General features: G+C 44.8%; 1 protein-coding gene across 1 annotated transcript in view; it reads right to left on the reverse strand.

The window, feature by feature from the left end:
- Positions 1-369: 369 nt before the first annotated feature.
- MAD1L1 (MAD1 mitotic arrest deficient-like 1 (yeast)) overlaps positions 370-22,942 on the reverse strand; it is a 353,023-nt gene continuing 330,450 nt past the window's right edge. The window contains exon 18 of the mRNA XM_010003276.1: positions 370-528. Coding sequence (XP_010001578.1) covers positions 370-528 — 159 coding nt within the window. The remainder of the gene's footprint in view (positions 529-22,942) is intronic.

Raw genomic sequence — 22,942 nt, forward strand, 5'->3', positions numbered from 1 at the left:
TTTGGAAAAAGCTGTGAATGGTGTTGCTGTAGATCCTTCAACCAACAGTTGCCACCATATTCCCAGAGATATCCTGACATTGTCTGGGCAGTGATGGAACACATTTCCCCATTCAAAAGCAGGGATTGGATCTTGGTACAGGAGTCCCCCTGGGATGGAGCTAGATTTGCCCTCCCACAGGAGGGAAATGATGCTTTTCAAAGGAATTGGTCAGGGTTGGGAAACGGCACAAAAGAAGGGAGAAGAAGGATTTCCTTGCAAAACAGAAGTAACCCAACACCACAAATTAAGGACGGGAGGGGAGAATTTGTCTTCACTACCTCAAGTGTCTTGCCCAGGGGTGCTCCACGCCTGGCTGGTGGTGGGACATTAAGCAATGGTCTGGCGGCTGAAGAGGTCGAGGGTGAGGGCGCTGAGGAAGGCTGGGATGCTGTCCTGGCGGAGCAGGTGCAGCTCAATGAGCTCCCGGATCGTTCGTGAGAACTCGGTTTCCAGAAGCTGCATTTTTCCACCAGAGGAGCTAGAGGCCTGAGAGAAAAGAACAAGAAGCACATTAATACAGCAGGGTTTAAACACTTGTGACGCAGGGGAGAGTTCATGTGGTGGTCCTGAAGCCTCCTTTGATCTGCATCCACCTGTAACCAGGACATGTTGCCTGCTGCACTGCAGGTGTTTGGTACATGGTGCCACTGGGCTGTGATTGAGTTCTGCATTTCCAGTGTCCTGGCACAGGACCCCTCCGTGAGCCTCCCCTGGTGACAAATGGTGGGGTGGGGAGATGAGTAGTTCAACCATCCTGGGCAGAGGCCGTGCCAGGGCCAGACTGTGCCACCAGCAAAGAACTAGGGTTACCATCACCACCACCCAGGTCTTGTGTGGCAGCAGCTACACGCATAGAGCTTTCTCCCCATGAAAACACTTATTCCTCAAGTCATCCTGCTCCTGCAAGAGGAAGTAGACCTGTTCCTAATTAGCATGGCTCCTTTCCAAGGAGCTGCTGATCCGCCCCACATCCCTAAAGTGTTTCTGGATGTTTAAATCAGGCTGGCAGTGCACAGCTGAGAGCTCCAGAGGAATTATTCCAGAGATGCTCTCATGAAAATAAGGAAACTCAACATGTGGAAAGACATTACAAATCTCCTGTAACATATAAAACAAGCAAAAAAAAGCTAAATGCAAAAGAAATAAGGAATGCGTGAAGCCTCTCCTGAGCCCAGAGGCATGGAAGCTGCTTGTTCATTAATAAACAGCAAAGACATCACAGCAAAAATTCTAATTTTCCCCCCCCTGCCACTTTCTTCTCCAAAATGCTCCTGTTCCTAAGGGCTCTGCAGCTCTGCTTCCCCTTGGAGGTGAGGTGGGGCCAAGCTGGCATCCCCCCTGGGTGGGCAGGAGCAGAGCAGACCCCCCACCCCAACCAAAGGATACCAAGAACCAGAGCAAAAGATTGCCACGTGAAGGGGAAAAGTGGCTTTACCTGCTAGGAGAGAAGGGAAATGATAACTGCCAAAAGCCCTGGGGAACCTGCTTGTTTCTGATTTCATGTTCTCAAGAGTCTGGAAACATTTGACGATGAACTTTTCTTGTATGTGTCACTTTGGATTGCCAAGAGCACAAGGTACCCAAGATGCTCCTGTCACCGCTGAGCCAGGCAGGGAACCTAAACAAGGTTTCCATGTGGAAAAGTAAATTAGCTTTTGTTTAAAATCTCCTCCACTTTGGCTTATTTGTTTTTCAGCAGCTCCAAAGGATGTTCAGTGCTTTAATCTGCTTCTCACTGGAGCTGCCCACCCTGCTCTCTGCACATCTGATGTACCAGGGGGTCGGATTCATGAGGCTAAGGAGAAGGAGGGCAGGGATGGCAGATGAAGAAGCCAGTGGGAGGCCCAGGGAGGGACATACACCCCCAACCTGTGTACAGCCGGAGGCACAATGTGAGGCTGTAGCATAGTCGGTCCTAGCAGAGGGGCTGGGTGCTGTGAGAGCAGCACAGGTTTTGTTTTGCAAACCCTCCCCCCCTTGGATTTAGCTGATGGGAAGCACCAGTTTCAGAGGAAGGTCCAAGTATTAGGAATGCATCACTTGTGTCTTCCAAGGCTGTGCTGAATTGGATCCATCTAAAATTCAAGCTGTCTGAAATACACACTCCCTCCTTCACAGATTGAAAACACTCTTTGGGCACAGAATTAATTTTCTGAGAATTTACATGTAAATCCATTAATTGGTTTACTAGTTTAATTAATCAAAGCAAGTTCCTTAAGAAATTTAGCACCTGGTGCCAGATTATCTGCTTGTGTTTCATGATCTCGGAAACGGAGTAACATAAATGTTTTCAGTTTCCTCTTTGAGCTCACTGGTGTCTCGGGTGAAGGCCACATTTGAAACATTTCTTTTTGATGCAATTAATGGCATTTTCTCTCTGCTATTCTTCATAACCAAAGTTCCCTCCTTCAGCAGAACCAGAAGAATGTTCAGAGAAAAGTTACGTGAACAAAACCATGTTCCTGGGAGGAGTCACTTCCAGTTGAGCTCAACAGGTCAGTGATTTCTCTCAGTTGTCAGATGGTCAAGGAGGCACAATCCTTCTCTCTGTGGCCTCCATCTCCCTAGGAACTCAAAAAAATAATAATAAAAAAGCTTCCTAATGCCAGAAATCTCACCCAGGTTTCTTGTTGTTTGTTTTTTTTCTATAACAGGAACACTGGGAGAAGGCAGCCACTTGGAAAAAAGGCAATTCTTCCTCTGCCAGGAGATGTTTACATGCTAACTTTGAGGATGGATGCACTTGCAGCTCAGTTCATTCAATCTCACACTGCTTTTTTTAAAAAAATATACACGTTTTCTTTTTTTTTAACATGGAAACGTTTTAAAATTGCTGTCATTGTTACCTTTCTTATTATTTGTTTTTATTGCTTTTTTTTTTTCTTCACCCATCTGTTCATAAGTGTAGTATAGACTGGGACAAACAGATAGATTTGTTGCTTTCAGTTCAAAGGCAGGAGTACCTTTGCAGCCTGTGCTTTACAAATAAAGTGATTGTATGAAATAATAGCAATATATTCTCATTAATTCACAGGATTTCTTTCCAAATACCCATCTACACCCTGCCTGGTGCACCCAGTGAGCTGCAGGCAGAGAGAGGAGCACTGAGGCAGGAGGTGTGGGAGTGAGCAGGGGATCCTGGCAAGGCAGGGGGACTTGCAGGGTGTGTGGGAGCAAGGAGGGGGAGGACACCAGAGGGGATGCTCTGCTGAAGGAACATTGCAGGCTCTGGTTGTTTCACACTGGTTTGCATCAAGGCAGAGCATTCCCTGTGACTCCAGCTCAAAAAAACAGATTTATGAAAGGTACAAAGCTGAAATTTCCATAGGTTCAAAGCTGTAAGGGCACTCGAGTCCTCTTCACAACTCACAGCTAGAACTCTCTCCACCCCGTTTTTTTTAGTTAAAGAAAGTCTCAACTCACAAAAAAACCCCTCCTGGACACAACCTCTGCTAAGAAGAATTTGCAGCTGACAACACATACCAACTATTCACATGACAAATTATAAGTAAAGCAATCACCATTCTCAGTTTAGCTGAAGCCAGAAGCCACTCAAGCCCATCTAGGAAGAAAATGTGAAACTAAGGAACCTAAACAAGTGTCAGTGATGACAGTCCATGAGTGGGAATGGGGCGAGAGAGACCAGAGCATATTCAAACCTAGCCCTAACTGCTCTGCACCCAGCACTACTGACACATCTTACTCAAGAACTACATCACTATTGTGTGTTGTTGCTTTTAAACACAAGTGTGAAAGGAAAAGCATCAGGATTTAGAGTCAAACTGAATACACAGGATCAAAGAAAAAAACGGAGACTGTGAGTACTCCATCCATTCTGCAGTCAATGCATAGAGGAGTCAATGCAAGAGGAGACTTTGGGGACCACCAGCACACTTTACTCCCCCTTTCCCAACCACACTGACCCAGCCACGTGCAGCACTTCACTAGAGATGCAAATATTCCCCCTGCACCCCCATATTCCCCAAGCACAGAGCAGCTCAGGATGCTGAAGCTAAGTACTGTGAGAATCTCATCTCACAGGTACCCTTTACACAGATTTCTGTTGGTTTCTTCTAATTCTGAAATCTGCCTGCCTCACTAAACTACTGAAATTCAGGTCTATGTTATGTTTTATTCAGATCTCAAATACTTGCAGAAGGAAAATTTTCAACTTTTGCTAACCTCCATTGCCAGTTCAGTCTGATTTAAGGCCTGGCAGGACCTTTTCTAGACAAGCAATGGACATCAATCTTGGCCCCACATTATGTCACACTGGATTCTGCTGGTGGGGGGATGCAACTCCTGCCATAGATCTGAAGGGTGACACCCCAGTTTTCTCCTCACAGGTTGTGCTACCTCATAGAGCAATCAGATCAGTGGGCAGATTTCACTGAGTTGTAAAACACAGAGCAGACAGGTCTATTTACCACATGGTGACATAAACTTGCAGTAGCTGCTCCTGGATCTGCTTGGAGAAAGGAACTGTGAGTACAATTGTTTTTCCAGGAGAAACAAGATCAGCTGCTGCCTGCCAGAAGGAAACATCATAAATCTTACTCTTAAGCCTGGAAATTGGTAAATTATTCAAGAGCTTATAGTTTAGATATACATATAAAAGACTCTCAACCACTAGTGTGTGCAGGAAAGGGAGTTCTCTCCAACAGGGACCATCTCAGCAAGGAGCAGACAATGCAGAAGATATGTAGGACAAACAGGCACTCCTAAATGTACCTGCTGGGGTACTTTTCAGGGCTAAGATGTATTAGGGGTGAAAAAAGGCAAGTGAATCATTGCCCACTGACATTTACCCAGCGGATGTATGGTGGAGGCTCCATCTCATCTGCTATGCTCCTTCCATAAATCACTGTCTATGCTACACCCCTACATACAACTGCTCTGAATACACATGGCAAACAGCCCCGTGTGTGCTGAGGGAAAGGGCACCACGGCTTCACAACCCAGACTTCATGCAGAGCTTCTCCATGCTCCATCCACAGGCCTCTGGTGTCATGGACCATGCCACTTCCCTCGTCCTTGTGGTGTTCCCACCCTGAAGCCCTGCTCTGAGATGGGCTTCGCACCAGACTGATCCCTTTGGCAACTTGCCTTCATCATTCAAATCCCTCAGACCTTCCCCTTCATGCAGGACAGTCAGTCCCTCTTCCCCAATGTCTTCCCCCACCAGTAGAAGTCCTCAGGGTCAGCCATGATGCCTGATCACCTCCCAAAACCTCTGCAGTGCTCTGTGTACCTCAGAGCCTCTGCCACCAAGCACCCTGGCCACACTGGTGGTCCTGATGGCCTCCCTTTGACACCTTCCTTGTGGTGCCCACTGCCCACCTTGGCACCCATTAATACACACAAAACCTATCACAGCCCAACAAACCTATCTGAAAGTACCTTTCAAGAAGCTGCCTGCTTTGACCTTTAGACAAGAAAATCCTGTTGTTTCTGCCTGTTGCTTTGGATGTTGAGATTTTTCTAAATGTCAAAGACCACCTTGTCCACATGTGGATACTGAGGGGGGATGTCCAGCTGCCAAGCAGGCTGACACCTTCTCCCCAGATCTGCAAAAACACCACCAGTGGGTCACTCCAAACTGGCACACACACACACAGATGGGGCAGCCCACCAAGTACACAGCCAGCCAAAGAGCTGGAGTGCCCAGCAAATACCCAGAGAAAGCATCTCTGTGCATGTGCACACATGTGGAAACTGCCTGCTGAAGTTATAACAACCCAAACACGAGGTTTTGAGATCTAATTGCTCAGACTTGGCTCTCTCGGGTGATGATATCATTATCAAAATCCCCCAGTTGAGTTACACCTCACCAATCAATCTCTCCTAAGATCATCATGCTGCTCAAATACCAGGTCCCCAGGTAGCCACTAAATCACTTTAATTGGATGCTGTTCATTTAAAATTAGAGAAATATTAAAAAAACAAAAAACAAATTGTACCACAAGATGTGCTTGCAGCTGGAAATATTTATGAGGTTATTTAGCAAACTGTTTACTGGATTCCTTTGGTTTTTTTTTTCATGGTAATGGGCAGGTTTCAGCAAGCCTGACAGGACACCTGCCCAGGGGTAGGTCTCACAGGATGTTCAGCTCTTCCATCAGTCAAGCCATCTACCTTTCATAAATGACCATTCCTTGTCTGCAGCCAAGTTTCCCCCTTTAATATCCTCTTTGTAACCCAAAAGAGGAAAAGTAGTTCTTTATAATAATTGCTTCTTGCCAAGACCTCCGACCTCTGTGCCGCCAGTTTGCTACATAAAGTGAATTTATGAGGCAGAGAGGGATGGATGCCTGTAAAGGGCTTTCCAGGAAATGTAATGAAAAAGCTGCTTTTAGCTGCTGAGCAAAGAAAAGCAAGCACCTGGCAATGCCAAGAAGAAAATTGAAAGCTGGGGCGGGATAAGTGAGAAACAGCCCTGCATGCGCTGAGATTTATAGCAAACATTTCCCTTCTCTTTCTTATTATTCAACATTGAGATGAATCACAACCCCACCGTGTCTTCTGCACAAGAGGTCAGCTCCTATAGTTCCATCTTAATCAGAAGCACGACCCAGGCACTATGCAGATGAGTGACAGGAGGGATGGGCTCCCGGGTGTTGCACCAGCTCAGCCTCAAAGAAACACAGAGCAGGGTGTATTGCGTGGCAGTTTCTCCCTGCAACCACATGTTTTGATCTATGTGAGCTTTCCTGCACCTGATATAAAAAGATGAAATGTGAAAAAGAGCAGGGACATGAGCTGAAGCACCTGCACCCCTCTGAACAGGGAAAACTGGTTGCTGTTAATCCTGGGGGATGGGGCTCTGAGCAGTGGAGGGCAAGTCAGCATCTTCTCTCAAAAGTTTCTCCTACAGGTTAATGCCCTTTCAACTGTCAAATGTGATGCCATAAAAATAAGATCAAAGGCTTTAAAAAAAAAAAAAAAGGGAAGCATATTTTTTGATTCATACTATTACTATTTTATATCTGAATATTCCTATAGAGCTTTTCATCCTGGAAGACAGGTCTTTGAACTGCTGTGATTTCACCTATCACTGAGGAGCAACCCCTGGGGTAAAATGTGACAGCTATTATAAGGGTTCATTAATGTTACTCAACAGCTCAGGACAGACAGGGACAAATATATCCAATTTGAAACACAGGTTTGAAGAACTAGTGCTCAATGTGGATTAATACCCATGCATTTTCCAAAAGTGCTTTGAGAGTTTAAAGGACAAGTATTGAAACTAAAATTCCCTGTCTCATCTGTAAGATGCATTCAGCCTCCCCCCAGCACACTGTAAATTGAACACCAGTACTGACAAAGAGGGAAGATGGTAACAAAAAAGATTCACCCATAGCATCTGCTTTTGCACCCACAGATTCTGATGGGGAACTCCAAACCAACTATCAAGGGGATACACCCTGTGGAGATTTGTTGAGGTGATACCTAGAAATGGTTCAGCTGCATACAAGAATGGTGAGAATAAATCACAGCAGAGTATTTACATCACAGAGGAAGGAAAATTGCATGGAATATCCACTGTAAACTAATACTGGCAGTTGGCCATAAGTCAGAGCTTGAGATCATAAATGGTAACATTTTAACAGGTCTCAGGACTGCTCAATAGTGTTCACCAATGAAATAAGTTCATAAACATCAGCTGTGAAAGGAGAGCAAGGCACAGGGCTCACAGAATTTTTCTGACCCCACCCTATAAAAATCCAAAAGATGAAATTAAGCATATAAATCAAATACCTTGTTCAAGTCTCAAGATCTTTACAAACCAGTGTCTTCCCTAAACATACAAGGAAGCTGCTCTGATCCCCCAGCCACTGGTACCTCTGACCTACTCCAGAGCCTTTCAGGAAAAGCAGCCAAACAGTGTGTTACCCCAACTGCTGTCCCAGCCACGTGCTGCAGAGCTGGACCACTCCAGCACCCAGGCTGCAGCTTCTACCATCCGCGAGGTGACCGTATTGGACTGGTCAAGCTGCAGAGTGAGGAGCTAACAAGCATTAACAACATCAAGCCCATGTGTTCTGCCTAGTAAAATGCCAACCCATCTGTCTGTAACATTAGCAACTCCATATGCAGGAGAGACATGAATTAGGGAGAGAAAAAATCTCCCGTTACTTTCTCTGTAATGACTCTGCAGTTGTAGCCTGCTATGTTAGGGACTGGGTGTTATTTAAATTGTTTTCCCAGCCAATCAGTCTCGTGTAGCTCTCCAGCCCTGCCATCCAGAGGCTGTTTCTGGTTTGTGCCTGGCCCCAATGAACATGGTGACTTGGCACAAAGGAAAAATGAGGTGCAATTCAAACCAGGTTCCAAATTTCTCTCCCAGGAGAGCCAGAATACAACAGACAACTTGGGGGAGATATCAGGGACTGGCAAATAAATGCAGTGCACAAGAATCCATTCATTTAGACAGGGAACTCATCTCAGCAACCAGCCAAGTTGCTCATCACATTCCATCTCCATCACATGTCACAGGGCACAAACACTCAGACTTCAGGGCGTACCAGCTGCCAACTGGAGAAGGAGCCCTTCGTTTGCGAGCTGGACATCAAGTTTTGCAAGAGATGAAGGGCAAGTTCACACTGGAATGGCAAAATGAGCAGGTTATAGATGCCTGCAAGGCACCCCCCACAGGAGCCAATGCTGCTCTGCCCATCGATAGAGCAGACACCAGAGTGTGATTAATAACTTTATCCTCCTCATCTTTTTGGTATCCGTCTGGAAGTCTTGACATGAGCAGGAAGGATGGAGGGCTAAAGAACTGAACAAGAAGATTCTGTGACCAATAACGGCTCATTGAGTTTGCAAAGCTTGTGGGGGAAGGAATAACAGATGGCCCTGATAGCAGATTACACCTGAAATTCTCACCATGTTTATTCATTACCCTCTTACAGTTTGTCATAGTCTGGCACCACGGGCTAAAATGCAGGTTTAAGTCTTACATCAAGGCAATGGGTGACACATCAGTCACCTCTGTGCAGAGTCAGTGCTCTGCACTGAAATCAGTGCTATGGAGCCCAAAGCCACCGTTCAGCTACGGGCAAGAAGAACTGATCAATAATTACCTCTTCCTACGGGACCGTGCGACTCGCTTATAGTTATGATCTGCCAAAGTGGAATTTAAGTGTTGGCTTTGGCAATGACATTAGTTGCTGTTGTGACATCAATAATCAAATTTCACTATCTTAGTGTGAGTTGAGGAAGGTGCCTTTATTGCTCTTGCTTTTTTTGCTGGCTCACATTTTCTTCATTTTTCCTCATTTGAAATCGCTGTCATCAGCACGACTGTCAAAAGGACCAAAGTAAGCATAAGTTGTCACTACCCAGGAAGTCAAAGAAGGAAAGCAAAGTTGATTTGGAACATACAAAACGTTTTTCTCGTGTCTTCTAGTATGAGTTTTAACCCTTAAAAACTCACAAGCCCCCTGTGAAGAAGCACATTTCTCAGACTGCCTCCATAGCCACAAGTTAATATTTATACTGGGGGAAAAGGAGTAATTATTGAAAAAATTTTATCATTGCTTTCTTGACTTCAGGACTTCTGAGTGCATGGAGCTGGTGGTTACCAGTAGCTTTATTTGTGGAGTTACTCAACCAGACTGGTAGTCTACAACTCAAACAAGTAGGCAACTCCTCAAGAGGCCAGAACAACTGAAGACCAAGATAGTAAGGAAACCAGTCAAGTGGCCTGTGCAGGTCAGGTATATTCTGCTTTCAAGAAATGGGCTTATAATGGTAAACCCAATGGGAAATGAGTCAGAGGACTTCTCTCTCCCCAGGCAGATCTGATCTCACTGAACGACAGAAGCCCAGAGCTAAAGAGACAGAGGTTGCAGCTAAGGAGCAGATAAATAGGAAGATATCACTATTCCGTGAAAATGGAAAAGAAATTCCACTGCATCCCTGGAGGGGACACTCAGACCTTTGGGCTACAACATATTTGCTGAAAGCTTCTGCTGCTGCTGCCTGTGCTGTCATTTGGCACTAACCTCCTGAAGAACATGGCAAGACAGCGCTGCTGGTTCTCATGTCTGGATGAACATGCTCCTCTTCCCGTAGGGAAAAGGAGAGATTTTTCTATTTAGTGAATGCACCATGTTCAAGCAACCTCTGAGGAATTTGCCTTGGGCCCTGGCCCTCCCCAGCTGACACACATCTGACTGGTTGTCTCTTCCTGCTGGTGTTCTCCCAGTGATGTGCTGCCATCCACCAGTCAGCTCCTTTCGTTGGAGGTGCAGGGAGGGGAAAGATTTATGCAGACACCATGTAAGCAATTATGAAAACAGAAGACAAGACACTCAGATATCACACAAATTGATGCATTTTTGCTGGCAGGCTTTTTGCATGATCCAGTAACAGCTGTCATGCTCCAGACTGTCATCTGAGCTCCGCTACCACTTCAGCACCCTTCCACATCCTTTAAGAGGGCTTTCTTCCCTTCCCCGTGCAGCTTGCTCCAGATGCCTCAGCAAAGCAGGCAGTAACATGGGATGGAATGGGGAGACAGCACGATTGGTTTTCATAGCAGCATTAAAATGTAATGTTCACTTCTTTAGGCAAGATGCTCCTGATTAGCAATGACCTCGAGGCAACCAAGCTGCTCAACCAGCAACCTCTCCCACTCTCAAGCTCTTTAAAATTTGCCCTTTTCCTGTGCCAAATCTTTAGGCAACGCTCCCTAAAGCCCAATAGTGATCTGCACACATATATATATGTCATCCAGTGTCTTCTGGAGAGAGGTGGGGGATGGAAATTGGTGTGGAGCTTGGGTTTCATATCTTCTCCAACCATGTCTCCCACTCTGCATAACATTAAGGAAAGGAGAGGACATGCTTGTAAGTTTCCCTGCTGGATCAGCTCCTGCCATGAACTCTGCAGCCTGGGAGCCTGCTATTCCCACATCCTCCTGGCTTTCATCACTCCATGCTTATGTTTGCTTTTGTAAATAGATTTAACCTTTCTAAAATTAACAACAGAAAAGAACTTCTTTTGGCAGAAAATCAGCTTTAGAAAGATGAACTAATAAACCATTTTCCAAACATTTGAAAACCGCAGACTGAAGATGTGTTAGTCTCTCCAGTGCCTGCTGGTTTTACTCATTATTCTGAATGTTAATACATTAATAAATCCTCTCCTGATTAACGGCTGTACTAGGCTGTCTTTCTAGAAACACATATGGTTCCTTCTTGCCACAATATTGGAATAGAGAGCCAAAATATTTAAACAATCAGACTAAAAAAAGATTTTATCTCCCCCACCCCAACGTAAATAACTAAGCCTGGAGCCAACCCTTAGCTCTAAATGCTCCTTATCTTTCAGAAAGTTCTTAATCAAATCTAAACATACTGGCTGAGGCCCATTTGAAATAATTGGGCTGTCTGTGGGTATGACACTGCAGCAATAAAGCCACTGTCTAACATTTGCTCACCCTGCAGGCTGCTCTGTGCCTGCCTGGCAGGAGCACGTACTAGTTGGGCACATAATAAAATGAGGCTTTTAAAGCCAGGCCTGAGTCTGCATGGCCTGGTTCTACCTGCAGGGCTAGAGAAAGGTCCAGAATTCTGCCTGCAAGGAGCAGGAACACATTTTTCTCCCCTCACACTCACAAGGTTAAAACGCTGCCCTGAATTGAGATGATTTTCAGGGGACTCCAAATGCTTCGCTCCTGGTTGTCCTCCCTTGGCAGGATTCATCCCACTTGCTGAAGTACATGGGAATTACCAAGCACACAACCTAGTAAGTATGGTGAAAAAATCTGGTAGAGGATATTGGCCTTCGAGTGATCCATCAATTGCCAATGCAGAATGCCCTAAAAGATCTGTTCCTTCCTCATTTTTCCTGTACTATGACACTATTCTTCCTCCCTGCTGTAGGTCCTGTATGAATTCTACCTGTCTGATGACACGAGCTGCTAAGATCAGCAGCAGTTTCCACTCTGTCCTGCTCATCACACAGCCCTGTTACTGGCTGAGTAACACAACCCAACTGCAAGCAAACCCCTGAAATGAAAAACACCAAACAACAAACCTTTTTGCATTTCAAGGAGCAAGACCTGCAAAGGGAGGGGCTCCAGGTCTGTACTCCAAAAAACATTTATCACTACAGAACTGAAACATGGTGTGAAAATAAAAGCTCTTGAAACCTTCTTTCACACATTCCCCAGTGTGCCCAGAGGTGTTCCTGCTATGATACACCTAACAATGCCCTTGAGAATTGTTTTCACAAGCTAAAAATACAAACAAAACAGCCAGAGTCAAGAAGTGTTTCTTCAAATACCTCGGATCTAGGCTATCTGTGCTCTAAATATGTTGTAGAGACAGTGTAAATATATATGCAGGTGTTATAGAAGGCCACAGGAAAAGACCTCAGCAAACAATAATACAAAGCACGTCCTGACTACAGTGGTAGGTTTATTTTAAATCACTGACCCTGTCTTGCTCAGCCAGCCTGTATTTTACAATTCAAGTTACATCTGTTTGTGTATACATAAATGTACTTGAGATACTTGCATTCTTTCTTGTTTAAAAACCACATAGAAAGCAGAAGATGCAGATGAGAAAACAAGCAGATGAGTTTCCTTGGAGGTTTCATAGACAAAGATGTTTAAATGAAGTAATTTAAATCCAGAAAGAATCTTACAACAAAGTGCTTCTAAAGCCTCGCATCGCACTTGCTTGTTTTCAACTTCATTTGAAAAAAGGCCTCAGAGGGAACTAAACCACTTTAGCTGCTGCTTCCTCATTCCTGACATCATATGGAGAACTTCACCAGCCTCCTTCCCTACCAATTATAGACTAAACTTTCCAGAACAAACAAGCCTATAGCAATGAGGAGAATCAAAAAACATTAGCTGGTCATTGCTCATCACACCTCTGAAGGACAGGGAAGCACGAGTGTCACCTGAGGCAGAGAGACAAGAAGAAATGGGCTTCCTGCCTCTGCAAGGCAATGCAGAACCAGGCAAAGGGATCAGCACTTGAGTCCCATTTACCTCCTTTGCTGTAGGAACCCCAGGGCTGGAAGGGAAGGTATGGAATGTGGGATTAATGACATTTGGCAATAAATCCCTCACAAACTCCATGCAACAGTGTAGCAGGGGGATGCCCACCACCAAGCCTACAGTGATGCAGAGAGGGCTCTGCCTGCCCTGGGAAGGGTGCAGAGAAGAGTGCAGGGGGCTGCTCCAGTCCAACAACCAGCCTATTCATCCCCATGACTGCTCCATTCAGGAGCAGCTGACACATCACTCCCACAACAGGACCCTGCAAATGACATTATTTAACCAGGAAAACAGATTTGTGTTGTTTCCAAAGGCAAATGAATCTGGCTTTGGCTGCAGGGGGCTGAGCTGTGTTTCTCTTGGTGCCAATAAAAGCTTTTGGATTGCTGAGGAGACTTAAGAGACTGTGTTTGCCTTCAGTCTCCCATGCATCATACGTGAGCAGAAAAAAGAGCTCAAACAGCACAACAGATCGGGCTGCAACTGTAAAGAAGTTCAACAGTTTTAAGACTGTTTCTCTCAAGTTCTCAATGACTTCTTTTTAATTTAGTTAAAGACTTCTCACAATTTACCCATCTGCAGTGAGCGAGGGGCATTTGGGGAGGAGGATGCTGAAGAACAATGCTTCTCAGGCTCATTAGGGAAGATGCTATTCTGTCTCATCTTGTCATTTGTCAGCACACACATGGCCCCATCTCTGGCTGAGTTCTGCTCAAAGATGTAAATAGGAGTTTCTCTCATATTTGTGCTGGAGGTTCCCATCTGTATGTGTTCTAGAGCCAAGGTGAATGGGGAATCAGGTCCCCAGAGAAGCAATGCAAAGTGCCCAGGGTCACCCAGCAGGCTGACAGTGGCACTGGGAGCCATTTCCTGATCCTGCAAATCCTCCAGAAACATTCAGGCTGTGGAGTCCCCCTGGCATCCTCTGCCACTAAGGGGCAAAGGCAGAGGCAGACATAATGAGATGGATTTATTCTTAAATTTCTATGCAGGCATGCACAATTCTTTACTTTTTAGTGCCCAGTTATTTAACCTTAATGCTCCACTGACATTTTTTTTGGTATTGAATTTTATATGTGTCTATGGGCAAATTTGCAATATATAAACAGGGAAGATCAGAGTTGACCTTTATGTTTGTGCATGTGGACAGCCAGCTAGGGGGCTGAAGTCATTAAGATACGGTCTCATTTAAAGTTTCTTATAAATTATTTGTAAGCTATTTTCTCACTTATTTTGTTATAAAACTCCCACATACTCACCAACCAGTAGAAATAGCTTAAAATAGCTTCCCTGTGAATACACGTTTCAGAAGTCTGTTTGCCTATTTTTCTTTTGTGCAGCAGCTGCTGTTGCCATGCTGTTGTTGCTATGTTTTCCCTTTGCTTTCTTTTTCTTAAGAAGGGGGGAAAAGAAAAAAAAATAAATCTATTCCCTGAACATGCTAAGCTCAGTTCATGGAACAAAATACCTGAGGTAAAGCCTAGAGGAATGCAACATAACCCAGCTGGAAAAGTACAGCTTGTATAGAAGAAAGACCTCTTGACATTAATACACACACTCTTGTCTGAAAGAGTTAATGAAACTACAAGTACTATTTTGAGATACTATCAGGTAGATATATCAGATAGACTATTCAGGTAGAGACCATTAAAAAAGAGTATTAAAGTATCTTAGAAACTGGGCAGTGAAAGGTAAAACTCCACATTGAATTACAAGTTGATAAGGATGTAGGGATAAAAAAAAAAAAAAGATATAGAAGGATAGATGCAGCCAAATCTTATCTAGAAGATAAGACAATGAGGTTGTCTCTGGTCCCTGTACGAAGAATGGTGGGAGTTTACTGAACTGGGGTTGGGGCTCAGCAATTAAACTCTGGAAAACTTTGCTGTGGGTCACCCATCCCTCCTCTGCCTATTCAGCTCCAGAGGAACTTGGCTGATCCTTTCACCCTTGGTCTCCTGCCAGCCTCCATGGAGGCCTGGGGAGGCCAGTGGCAATGTGATGGCAGGAATCAATTGTTTCAGCCCAACAACTGATGACTTAGGAGACAGAAAAAAATATGAGATGGCAAAATGACTAAGGGTAGTCAGGAGTGTGGAGAGCTGTGATGGACTGGGAGGACCTGCATGATTTGGGTCACTGGGCAGAAGAAATTCAAAACAGACAAGTGCAGTGTAGTCCATGTTGTTCTACCAATTTAAAGGACTCTTAACATGCTGATGGGTTTGGAAATGATGCAACCTCTCAGAATAAAATGCCAAGTGCCACTGTGGTCAGCTTAAAGACAACTTCTCAGTGTACCGTGTCACTCAGAACAGCAAGTAAGATGTCAAAATAAAATGTGTTTAAAAACAAATAAAAAAGGCTTTAAGTACCATGCCATGTTTTTATACAATTTGAGAGCATGTCCTCTTCTCCTGGGAAGCAAGACAGTCTTGCTGAATTCAGTACAAAATGAGGGCAAAAAATAAATTAGGTTTCTCTTGTTTGAGGCACATACTATGTAACCTGCCTCTTCCCTCTGAAGAAGATCTCCATCACTGACTGCATCCCTGGGTCACCAGGAGAAACATTAAAGGCTGGAACAATTTACTGCAGAATTAAGAAGGGCAACAGTAAAACAGAGATGGGAAACGTGGTGAATGCTGAGCAGGATGCTATGCTGGAGAGACTTCCAGCATTTCAGGTACTCTCCTGCTATTAACCTTCTCGACTGAGGTGGGTGAGAGTTACAAAGCACAGCCAGATTCAAGATGCCCCCTTGTTTTTCTGGAGTACACCTGTATTAGCTGCCACCTGTCTACATGGAAAACCTTGTTTCCATAGATCAAAAAACCCTCAAGTCCCCACCTGCACGAGGCAGGAGTGCTACTCCTGACTATAAGAGTAAAGCACAGCACCACTGAGACCAGTTCTGCCATTCACTGTGCATTACTCCGGCCTTTACCCACATCCCATCAGCCTCAAACTTGAGGGTCTGCCAAAGACAACCTCTCTCATGCCACCATCCAGGAGGATCACCACTTCCAGCCACACCAAAGAAATCATACAGAGCTGCATAGTCCCACAATTAAGTCCTGGGAGTCAAGAGCTTCCGACTTGATTCCTCACTTTGGGTCCCAGCATGAACTACCCAGGCAGCATCATTCTTCAGCATCTCAATATCCTCACCCTCTGCTAGAACTAATAACAACTCCTCCACCAAGCAGGCATGCTGTGAGAATCAATTGGTATTTGTAAAGGCCTTTGAGAAATGTAAGGCACAGTCTGTATGTGAAAATTATTGATATGATTCATTACCAGGCATTCATACTCTATTTATACAACTCCCAGTCTATTACTAAATATTATGTCCATTTGAATATTGAAATCACTGCTGCTAATAATTTCTGCTAATGTTACACTGGTATTTCAAAGGTGGCTTTTTCAACTTGAATGGGAGAATTGTGGAGGCAGTGAAAAAGGGAACAAATGCCAGAAGAGGAATTAAAAAAAGGACAACAGCTCTGAGCAAGCTTCTTAGAAAACAATAAAAAAATCCATTTAACAAATAACTTTGTCCTAACACTTATCTGATTCCTCCTCCTGTGCTCTTCTCAGCTGAATTTGTATGAAAATCTGATCTCCATTAGTAAATTATTAGCCCTCGTCTGCAAGATAAAAATGAGCAAACCCGAGCACATTGTGTCTCTCCAGACACACCACTGCTCTTCTCACACTGGCCTGAGCACCCTCTCCGTGACCAGTCTCCTTTTTGGGCAGCAGGGATGCTCCATCCAAGCCACCACCCTCCCACCCCCTCAGTCACCAGCTCCAACATCCTCACACAAGTGCCCTGCCTTTTATTTCACTGTGCTACCGAGAGCAGCACAATCTGGAAATATTCAAAGAACTCTATTTCTGAGGAGAGGGAGAGCATATGTCTATACATTATATATTTATTCACACACTGAGACATGTTCCCACTCCCGAGACACACACGGTATGTTCCAACTTTCTCACTCCAGCATGTTTTGCAAATCTGCTCTCCACCCCCTCTATTCCCTCGTTTCACTTGATGAGTATCTTGTTTAAGGGAAATGCTGCTTACTGTAAACTGGAAACATTAACATCAGGTCAATGGACCCATCCCTCCTCTGCCTATTCAGCTCCAGAGGAACTTGGCTGATCCTTTCACCCTTGGTCTCCTGCCAGCCTCCATGGAGGCCTGGGGAGGCCAGTGGCAATGTGATGGCAACTGATGACTTAGGAGACAGAAAAAAATATGAGATGGCAAAATGACTAAGGGTAGTCAGGAGTGTGGAGAGCTGTGATGGACTGGGAGGACCTGCATGATTTGGGTCACTGGGCAGAAGAAATTCAAAACAGACAAGTGCAGTGTAGTCCATGTTGTTCTACCAATTTAAAGGACTCTTAACATGCTGATGGGTTTGGAAATGATGCAACCTCTCAGAATAAAATGCCAAGTGCCACTGTGGTCAGCTTAAAGACAACTTCTCAGTGTACCGTGTCACTCAGAACAGCAAGTAAGATGTCAAAATAAAATGTGTTTAAAAACAAATAAAAAAGGCTTTAAGTACCATGCCATGTTTTTATACAATTTGAGAGCATGTCCTCTTCTCCTGGGAAGCAAGACAGTCTTGCTGAATTCAGTACAAAATGAGGGCAAAAAATAAATTAGGTTTCTCTTGTTTGAGGCACATACTATGTAACCTGCCTCTTCCCTCTGAAGAAGATCTCCATCACTGACTGCATCCCTGGGTCACCAGGAGAAACATTAAAGGCTGGAACAATTTACTGCAGAATTAAGAAGGGCAACAGTAAAACAGAGATGGGAAACGTGGTGAATGCTGAGCAGGATGCTATGCTGGAGAGACTTCCAGCATTTCAGGTACTCTCCTGCTATTAACCTTCTCGACTGAGGTGGGTGAGAGTTACAAAGTACAGCCAGATTCAAGATGCCCCCTTGTTTTTCTGGAGTACACCTGTATTAGCTGCCACCTGTCTACATGGAAAACCTTGTTTCCATAGATCAAAAAACCCTCAAGTCCCCACCTGCACGAGGCAGGAGTGCTACTCCTGACTATAAGAGTAAAGCACAGCACCACTGAGACCAGTTCTGCCATTCACTGTGCATTACTCCGGCCTTTACCCACATCCCATCAGCCTCAAACTTGAGGGTCTGCCAAAGACAACCTCTCTCATGCCACCATCCAGGAGGATCACCACTTCCAGCCACACCAAAGAAATCATACAGAGCTGCATAGTCCCACAATTAAGTCCTGGGAGTCAAGAGCTTCCGACTTGATTCCTCACTTTGGGTCCCAGCATGAACTACCCAGGCAGCATCATTCTTCAGCATCTCAATATCCTCACCCTCTGCTAGAACTAATAACAACTCCTCCACCAAGCAGGCATGCTGTGAGAATCAATTGGTATTTGTAAAGGCCTTTGAGAAATGTAAGGCACAGTCTGTATGTGAAAATTATTGATATGATTCATTACCAGGCATTCATACTCTATTTATACAACTCCCAGTCTATTACTAAATATTATGTCCATTTGAATATTGAAATCACTGCTGCTAATAATTTCTGCTAATGTTACACTGGTATTTCAAAGGTGGCTTTTTCAACTTGAATGGGAGAATTGTGGAGGCAGTGAAAAAGGGAACAAATGCCAGAAGAGGAATTAAAAAAAGGACAACAGCTCTGAGCAAGCTTCTTAGAAAACAATAAAAAAATCCATTTAACAAATAACTTTGTCCTAACACTTATCTGATTCCTCCTCCTGTGCTCTTCTCAGCTGAATTTGTATGAAAATCTGATCTCCATTAGTAAATTATTAGCCCTCGTCTGCAAGATAAAAATGAGCAAACCCGAGCACATTGTGTCTCTCCAGACACACCACTGCTCTTCTCACACTGGCCTGAGCACCCTCTCCGTGACCAGTCTCCTTTTTGGGCAGCAGGGATGCTCCATCCAAGCCACCACCCTCCCACCCCCTCAGTCACCAGCTCCAACATCCTCACACAAGTGCCCTGCCTTTTATTTCACTGTGCTACCGAGAGCAGCACAATCTGGAAATATTCAAAGAACTCTATTTCTGAGGAGAGGGAGAGCATATGTCTATACATTATATATTTATTCACACACTGAGACATGTTCCCACTCCCGAGACACACACGGTATGTTCCAACTTTCTCACTCCAGCATGTTTTGCAAATCTGCTCTCCACCCCCTCTATTCCCTCGTTTCACTTGATGAGTATCTTGTTTAAGGGAAATGCTGCTTACTGTAAACTGGAAACATTAACATCAGGTCAATGGACCATTTATTAAGAAGCAGCTGTGGGAGAGGGAGCTATGGGGCACAACTATTTTCCTGGCTCAGCTTCTTTTCCTTCCCGTTGGCATATTTATTTTCTTGCTGTGATCTTTCTCCTCACTCTTTGCACTGACAAAACGCTGCCAATATCTGCGCTGCGAGAACTCAAGGACAATCAATATTTTGCTTGAACCAAATACAATGTGGGGTGTTTTTTTTTTTTTGTTTGTTTTCAAAGCTCAACGTTTTGCAATTAAGCCTCTCAAGACACGGGGAAAGTTGAGGTGGAGCTTCTTTTGAGAAATGCAGGAGAGAGCAGCACAGAAGTAGAAAGCAGAGCAAACCAGCAGAGAAGCCAATGGAAATGTGCTGCATCGTTTCTTCTTTTTAATACATTTTTTACGAGAAGTGAGATCTTTGATTACATTTTTGATTAGGAGAGACAGGCATTGCCCTGCCCAATGCACAGTCAGAGGGAGAGAAGCCTTTCATGTTCATAGAGATCAGACATCAAAAAACAGCCATTCCCAGCTCTTAAAAGGATCAGACAAAACTGCAGCTCAAACTGTGCCAGGGACTTTGGTGCAGGCAGGTTCCTGGCGGAAGGCAGTCTCAGAGCAGTAAGAAATCTTGTGGATGCCAACACTCCTGTTGAGTGTGGGGAGGAATACAGGAAATTTCTCCCAGGGAAATCCAGGACCATCGTAAGGGCACTTCAGGATGTGAAGACAGAGAGCCATGACAGCTGGACTGCAAGAGGAACTGCCAAAAAGCAGCTCCTAGTTGTAAGGAAAGAGTTGCTGTTCCATCAGAGGATCCTGGTAGCACAGCTCAGCTGGTGGAGCTCAAATGATAGCAGGATTTTTACTTACATTACCAAGAGGTCACAGCTTCTCCCCTCTCCTTCCTGAAGAATGAGGGACTTACTGGACCTCCCAAATATGCTGATGCCCGGCTGCAGGATGAGTACATTGACAACCAACTCTACTGTGCAACACAACTGGTCCCTGTACAAAGCATCCCACGCAGCCTCCCTGCTTTAGAGGTCACCTTGATTCCCTGATAACCTACAACAGTTAAATGGCACAAACAAGAGATTAGAGTTTTGATCTTGCACAACTCCAATTGAATACTAAGGGCAGCACGGTGTCCTGGCTTATCCCTCACCATCACTGCAATGACCCTTCATTTGGCTGTGGGATCTGCAAAATCTCAATGGTTTGAACGAGATAGGATAGCAAATCAACTTGTCAATTCATTCAGACTTTAGTTCATCCTGGATTCAGGCACATTCTCTTGTCACAGCTTGCCAGCATGCATTACAGAAGTAAAAACCTGAACCCTTCACAATTTTTCAAGGGCCACAGCAGGGGCTGCCTAGATTGGTGGTAAATACGATGACCATCTTACCTGAATTTGGCTCAGTTGTGCAAACAGACGTCCTGAAAGCACTAGCTGCACCTGAAGCTAACTTGGATGCTGACCCAGACACCTGAACCTTCTCCATGTGTTCCCTGTGCTGGATACTGACCCTCCACCACAACATGAACTTGCTGGTGCAGCAGCAGTCATATCACACAGTCTTATCACCAACCTGTTTCTTATCTTTCTTTACAAAGTGTCCTTCAAAGCATTGCAGCACCACTTCACCTCTGTCATCACTCTCCATCTTCCCTCTAAGTTGAGGTAGCATTGGGACTGCTCAGCCACTGAGGCCAGGACACCATCTAGCCCAGCCTGTGGCCTCCAACGTTGGCTGGCCCAAAGACCTGCTAGCAGTGATTCCAACAACATTAAACTGACTCCACGCTCAGACTAATAACAACCAGGTTGCAACAGACAATTGATCCTTCTCCCCAGGCTACTACAGATTTTTATCTTTTTCCCTAGTAATACAGCAATAATGTCAGACCAAGGGAGACCAGAAGATGCCCACAACTCACTCTCAACAGCACACTGACACACAGCCCTACATCTGCATTAAAGATGAGCACAGCCATCAGTCAGTCAGCAGAGCTTCTGGGTAAGATAAGTGCTTGGATGAAAAACAGCTGGCTCCATCTCCACACAGACATTGCAGAGGTGCTGCTGGCAGCGAGAGGATCTGCCAGAAAATTCAACCCCATCTTCCACTGAAGTGCCATATCTATCTGGGAGATGAGTAGCCCTTATTTCCTTCTGCACACACTGCTGCTACTGATACATGGCTGCAAATACCTCTTGCCCAGTTTAGGCCAGCTGGGAGGTTGCTGTCTTTTCACTCCAACATTGGCTTAAGTTCATGGGATCTCTGCTTCTCCTTCCTGAGGGTGTCATTCACATGCACACTCCTCAGCTGGATCAGCTCACAGCAGCTTGCCTACTTAGCACAGAGGCAGGTGAGAACATGCTGTCCTCCAGTGCTGCACTGTATTGGTTTGCCATTAAACAGCAGATACACTGCCATTGATTTCAGTTAGATTTTTGTTCCTAGCAAACTCTCTAGAAATACTTAGCCCAAAGCTTGAAGTGCTTCTGAACACACATCCTCCTTGTTTTCTATTGTTTATTGACATGTTAAGTATCTCTCTGTTTAGAAGACAGACTGGAGGAATGCAGCAATCCCCTTTCCCCCACCAATGTTCCTGATGGGATGAGAGCAGCAAGGGGAACATGGCTATTCTGTTGCTCTTGCAGCTTTTTCACCTAGGAGACATGGAGACCTCTGATGGTGTTTGAGGCTTTGATTTCACTAGCTGCACTGATTTAATGACACCACAAATTGTTATTTTTTAATCTCTAACAAACAACAGTGAACTGCTGAAGCCTCAAGCACACCCCCATGCAGTAACTAGCTATGTGGCAGAAGACAAATAAGATTGCCCCAACATTTTGGCATGAATAACAGTGAGGTAGATAATTTTTCTAGGAACGCCTTCCCATGAAGCAGCTTTTAGAAGAAATGCCAGTAATGACCCAGGGGTATTCAGTCCTCTGGATGATGAAGAAGAAACCTCAAATTAGCTCTTTCTGCAACTTGCAGAAATGTTCCTGTGAGGTCTCAGTGTTAGAGGATGAACTCAAGGTATAGAAACAAATACAGTAGGCAGCATGTGCCATTAAGGATTTGTGCAAACATCTCCTCAGTACAGCTCCCTCCTGCAGACTCTTGTCCTAGGTCCTGTGTACCCACATGCCATCAAAACAGACTAAACCCAAGGTCCCAAGCTTCATGTGTGACACATCTGTCAAAGCAGGCTGGTCTGTATTCTCATGCTACAAAGAGAGGCAGAGTGAGGAAAACTAAGGAGAAAATGCATTATCTAGAGGAAACCTGTGTTGGTGAACAGGATGGCAGGCACAGGTTGAAGCACCAGGGAGTTAACAGGCACCGGCTGGGCATGTTCAGCTCAAGCATTATCCCAACCAATTTATATGTAACCACCTTAGCTGAAATACCACTTAATTTAAAACATCCAGGAAACAAAATAATGTCTTCAAGGTCAGGTGGGGGCAGCTTGTTAAGGGCAGGACAATTTTATTTCCGCTGACCTGCCAACCCTTCTCATGGGCC

The sequence above is a fragment of the Chaetura pelagica genome, unplaced genomic scaffold (assembly GCF_000747805.2).
Source record: "Chaetura pelagica isolate M959 unplaced genomic scaffold, ChaPel_1.0 scaffold138, whole genome shotgun sequence".
NCBI lineage: Eukaryota > Metazoa > Chordata > Aves > Apodiformes > Apodidae > Chaetura > Chaetura pelagica.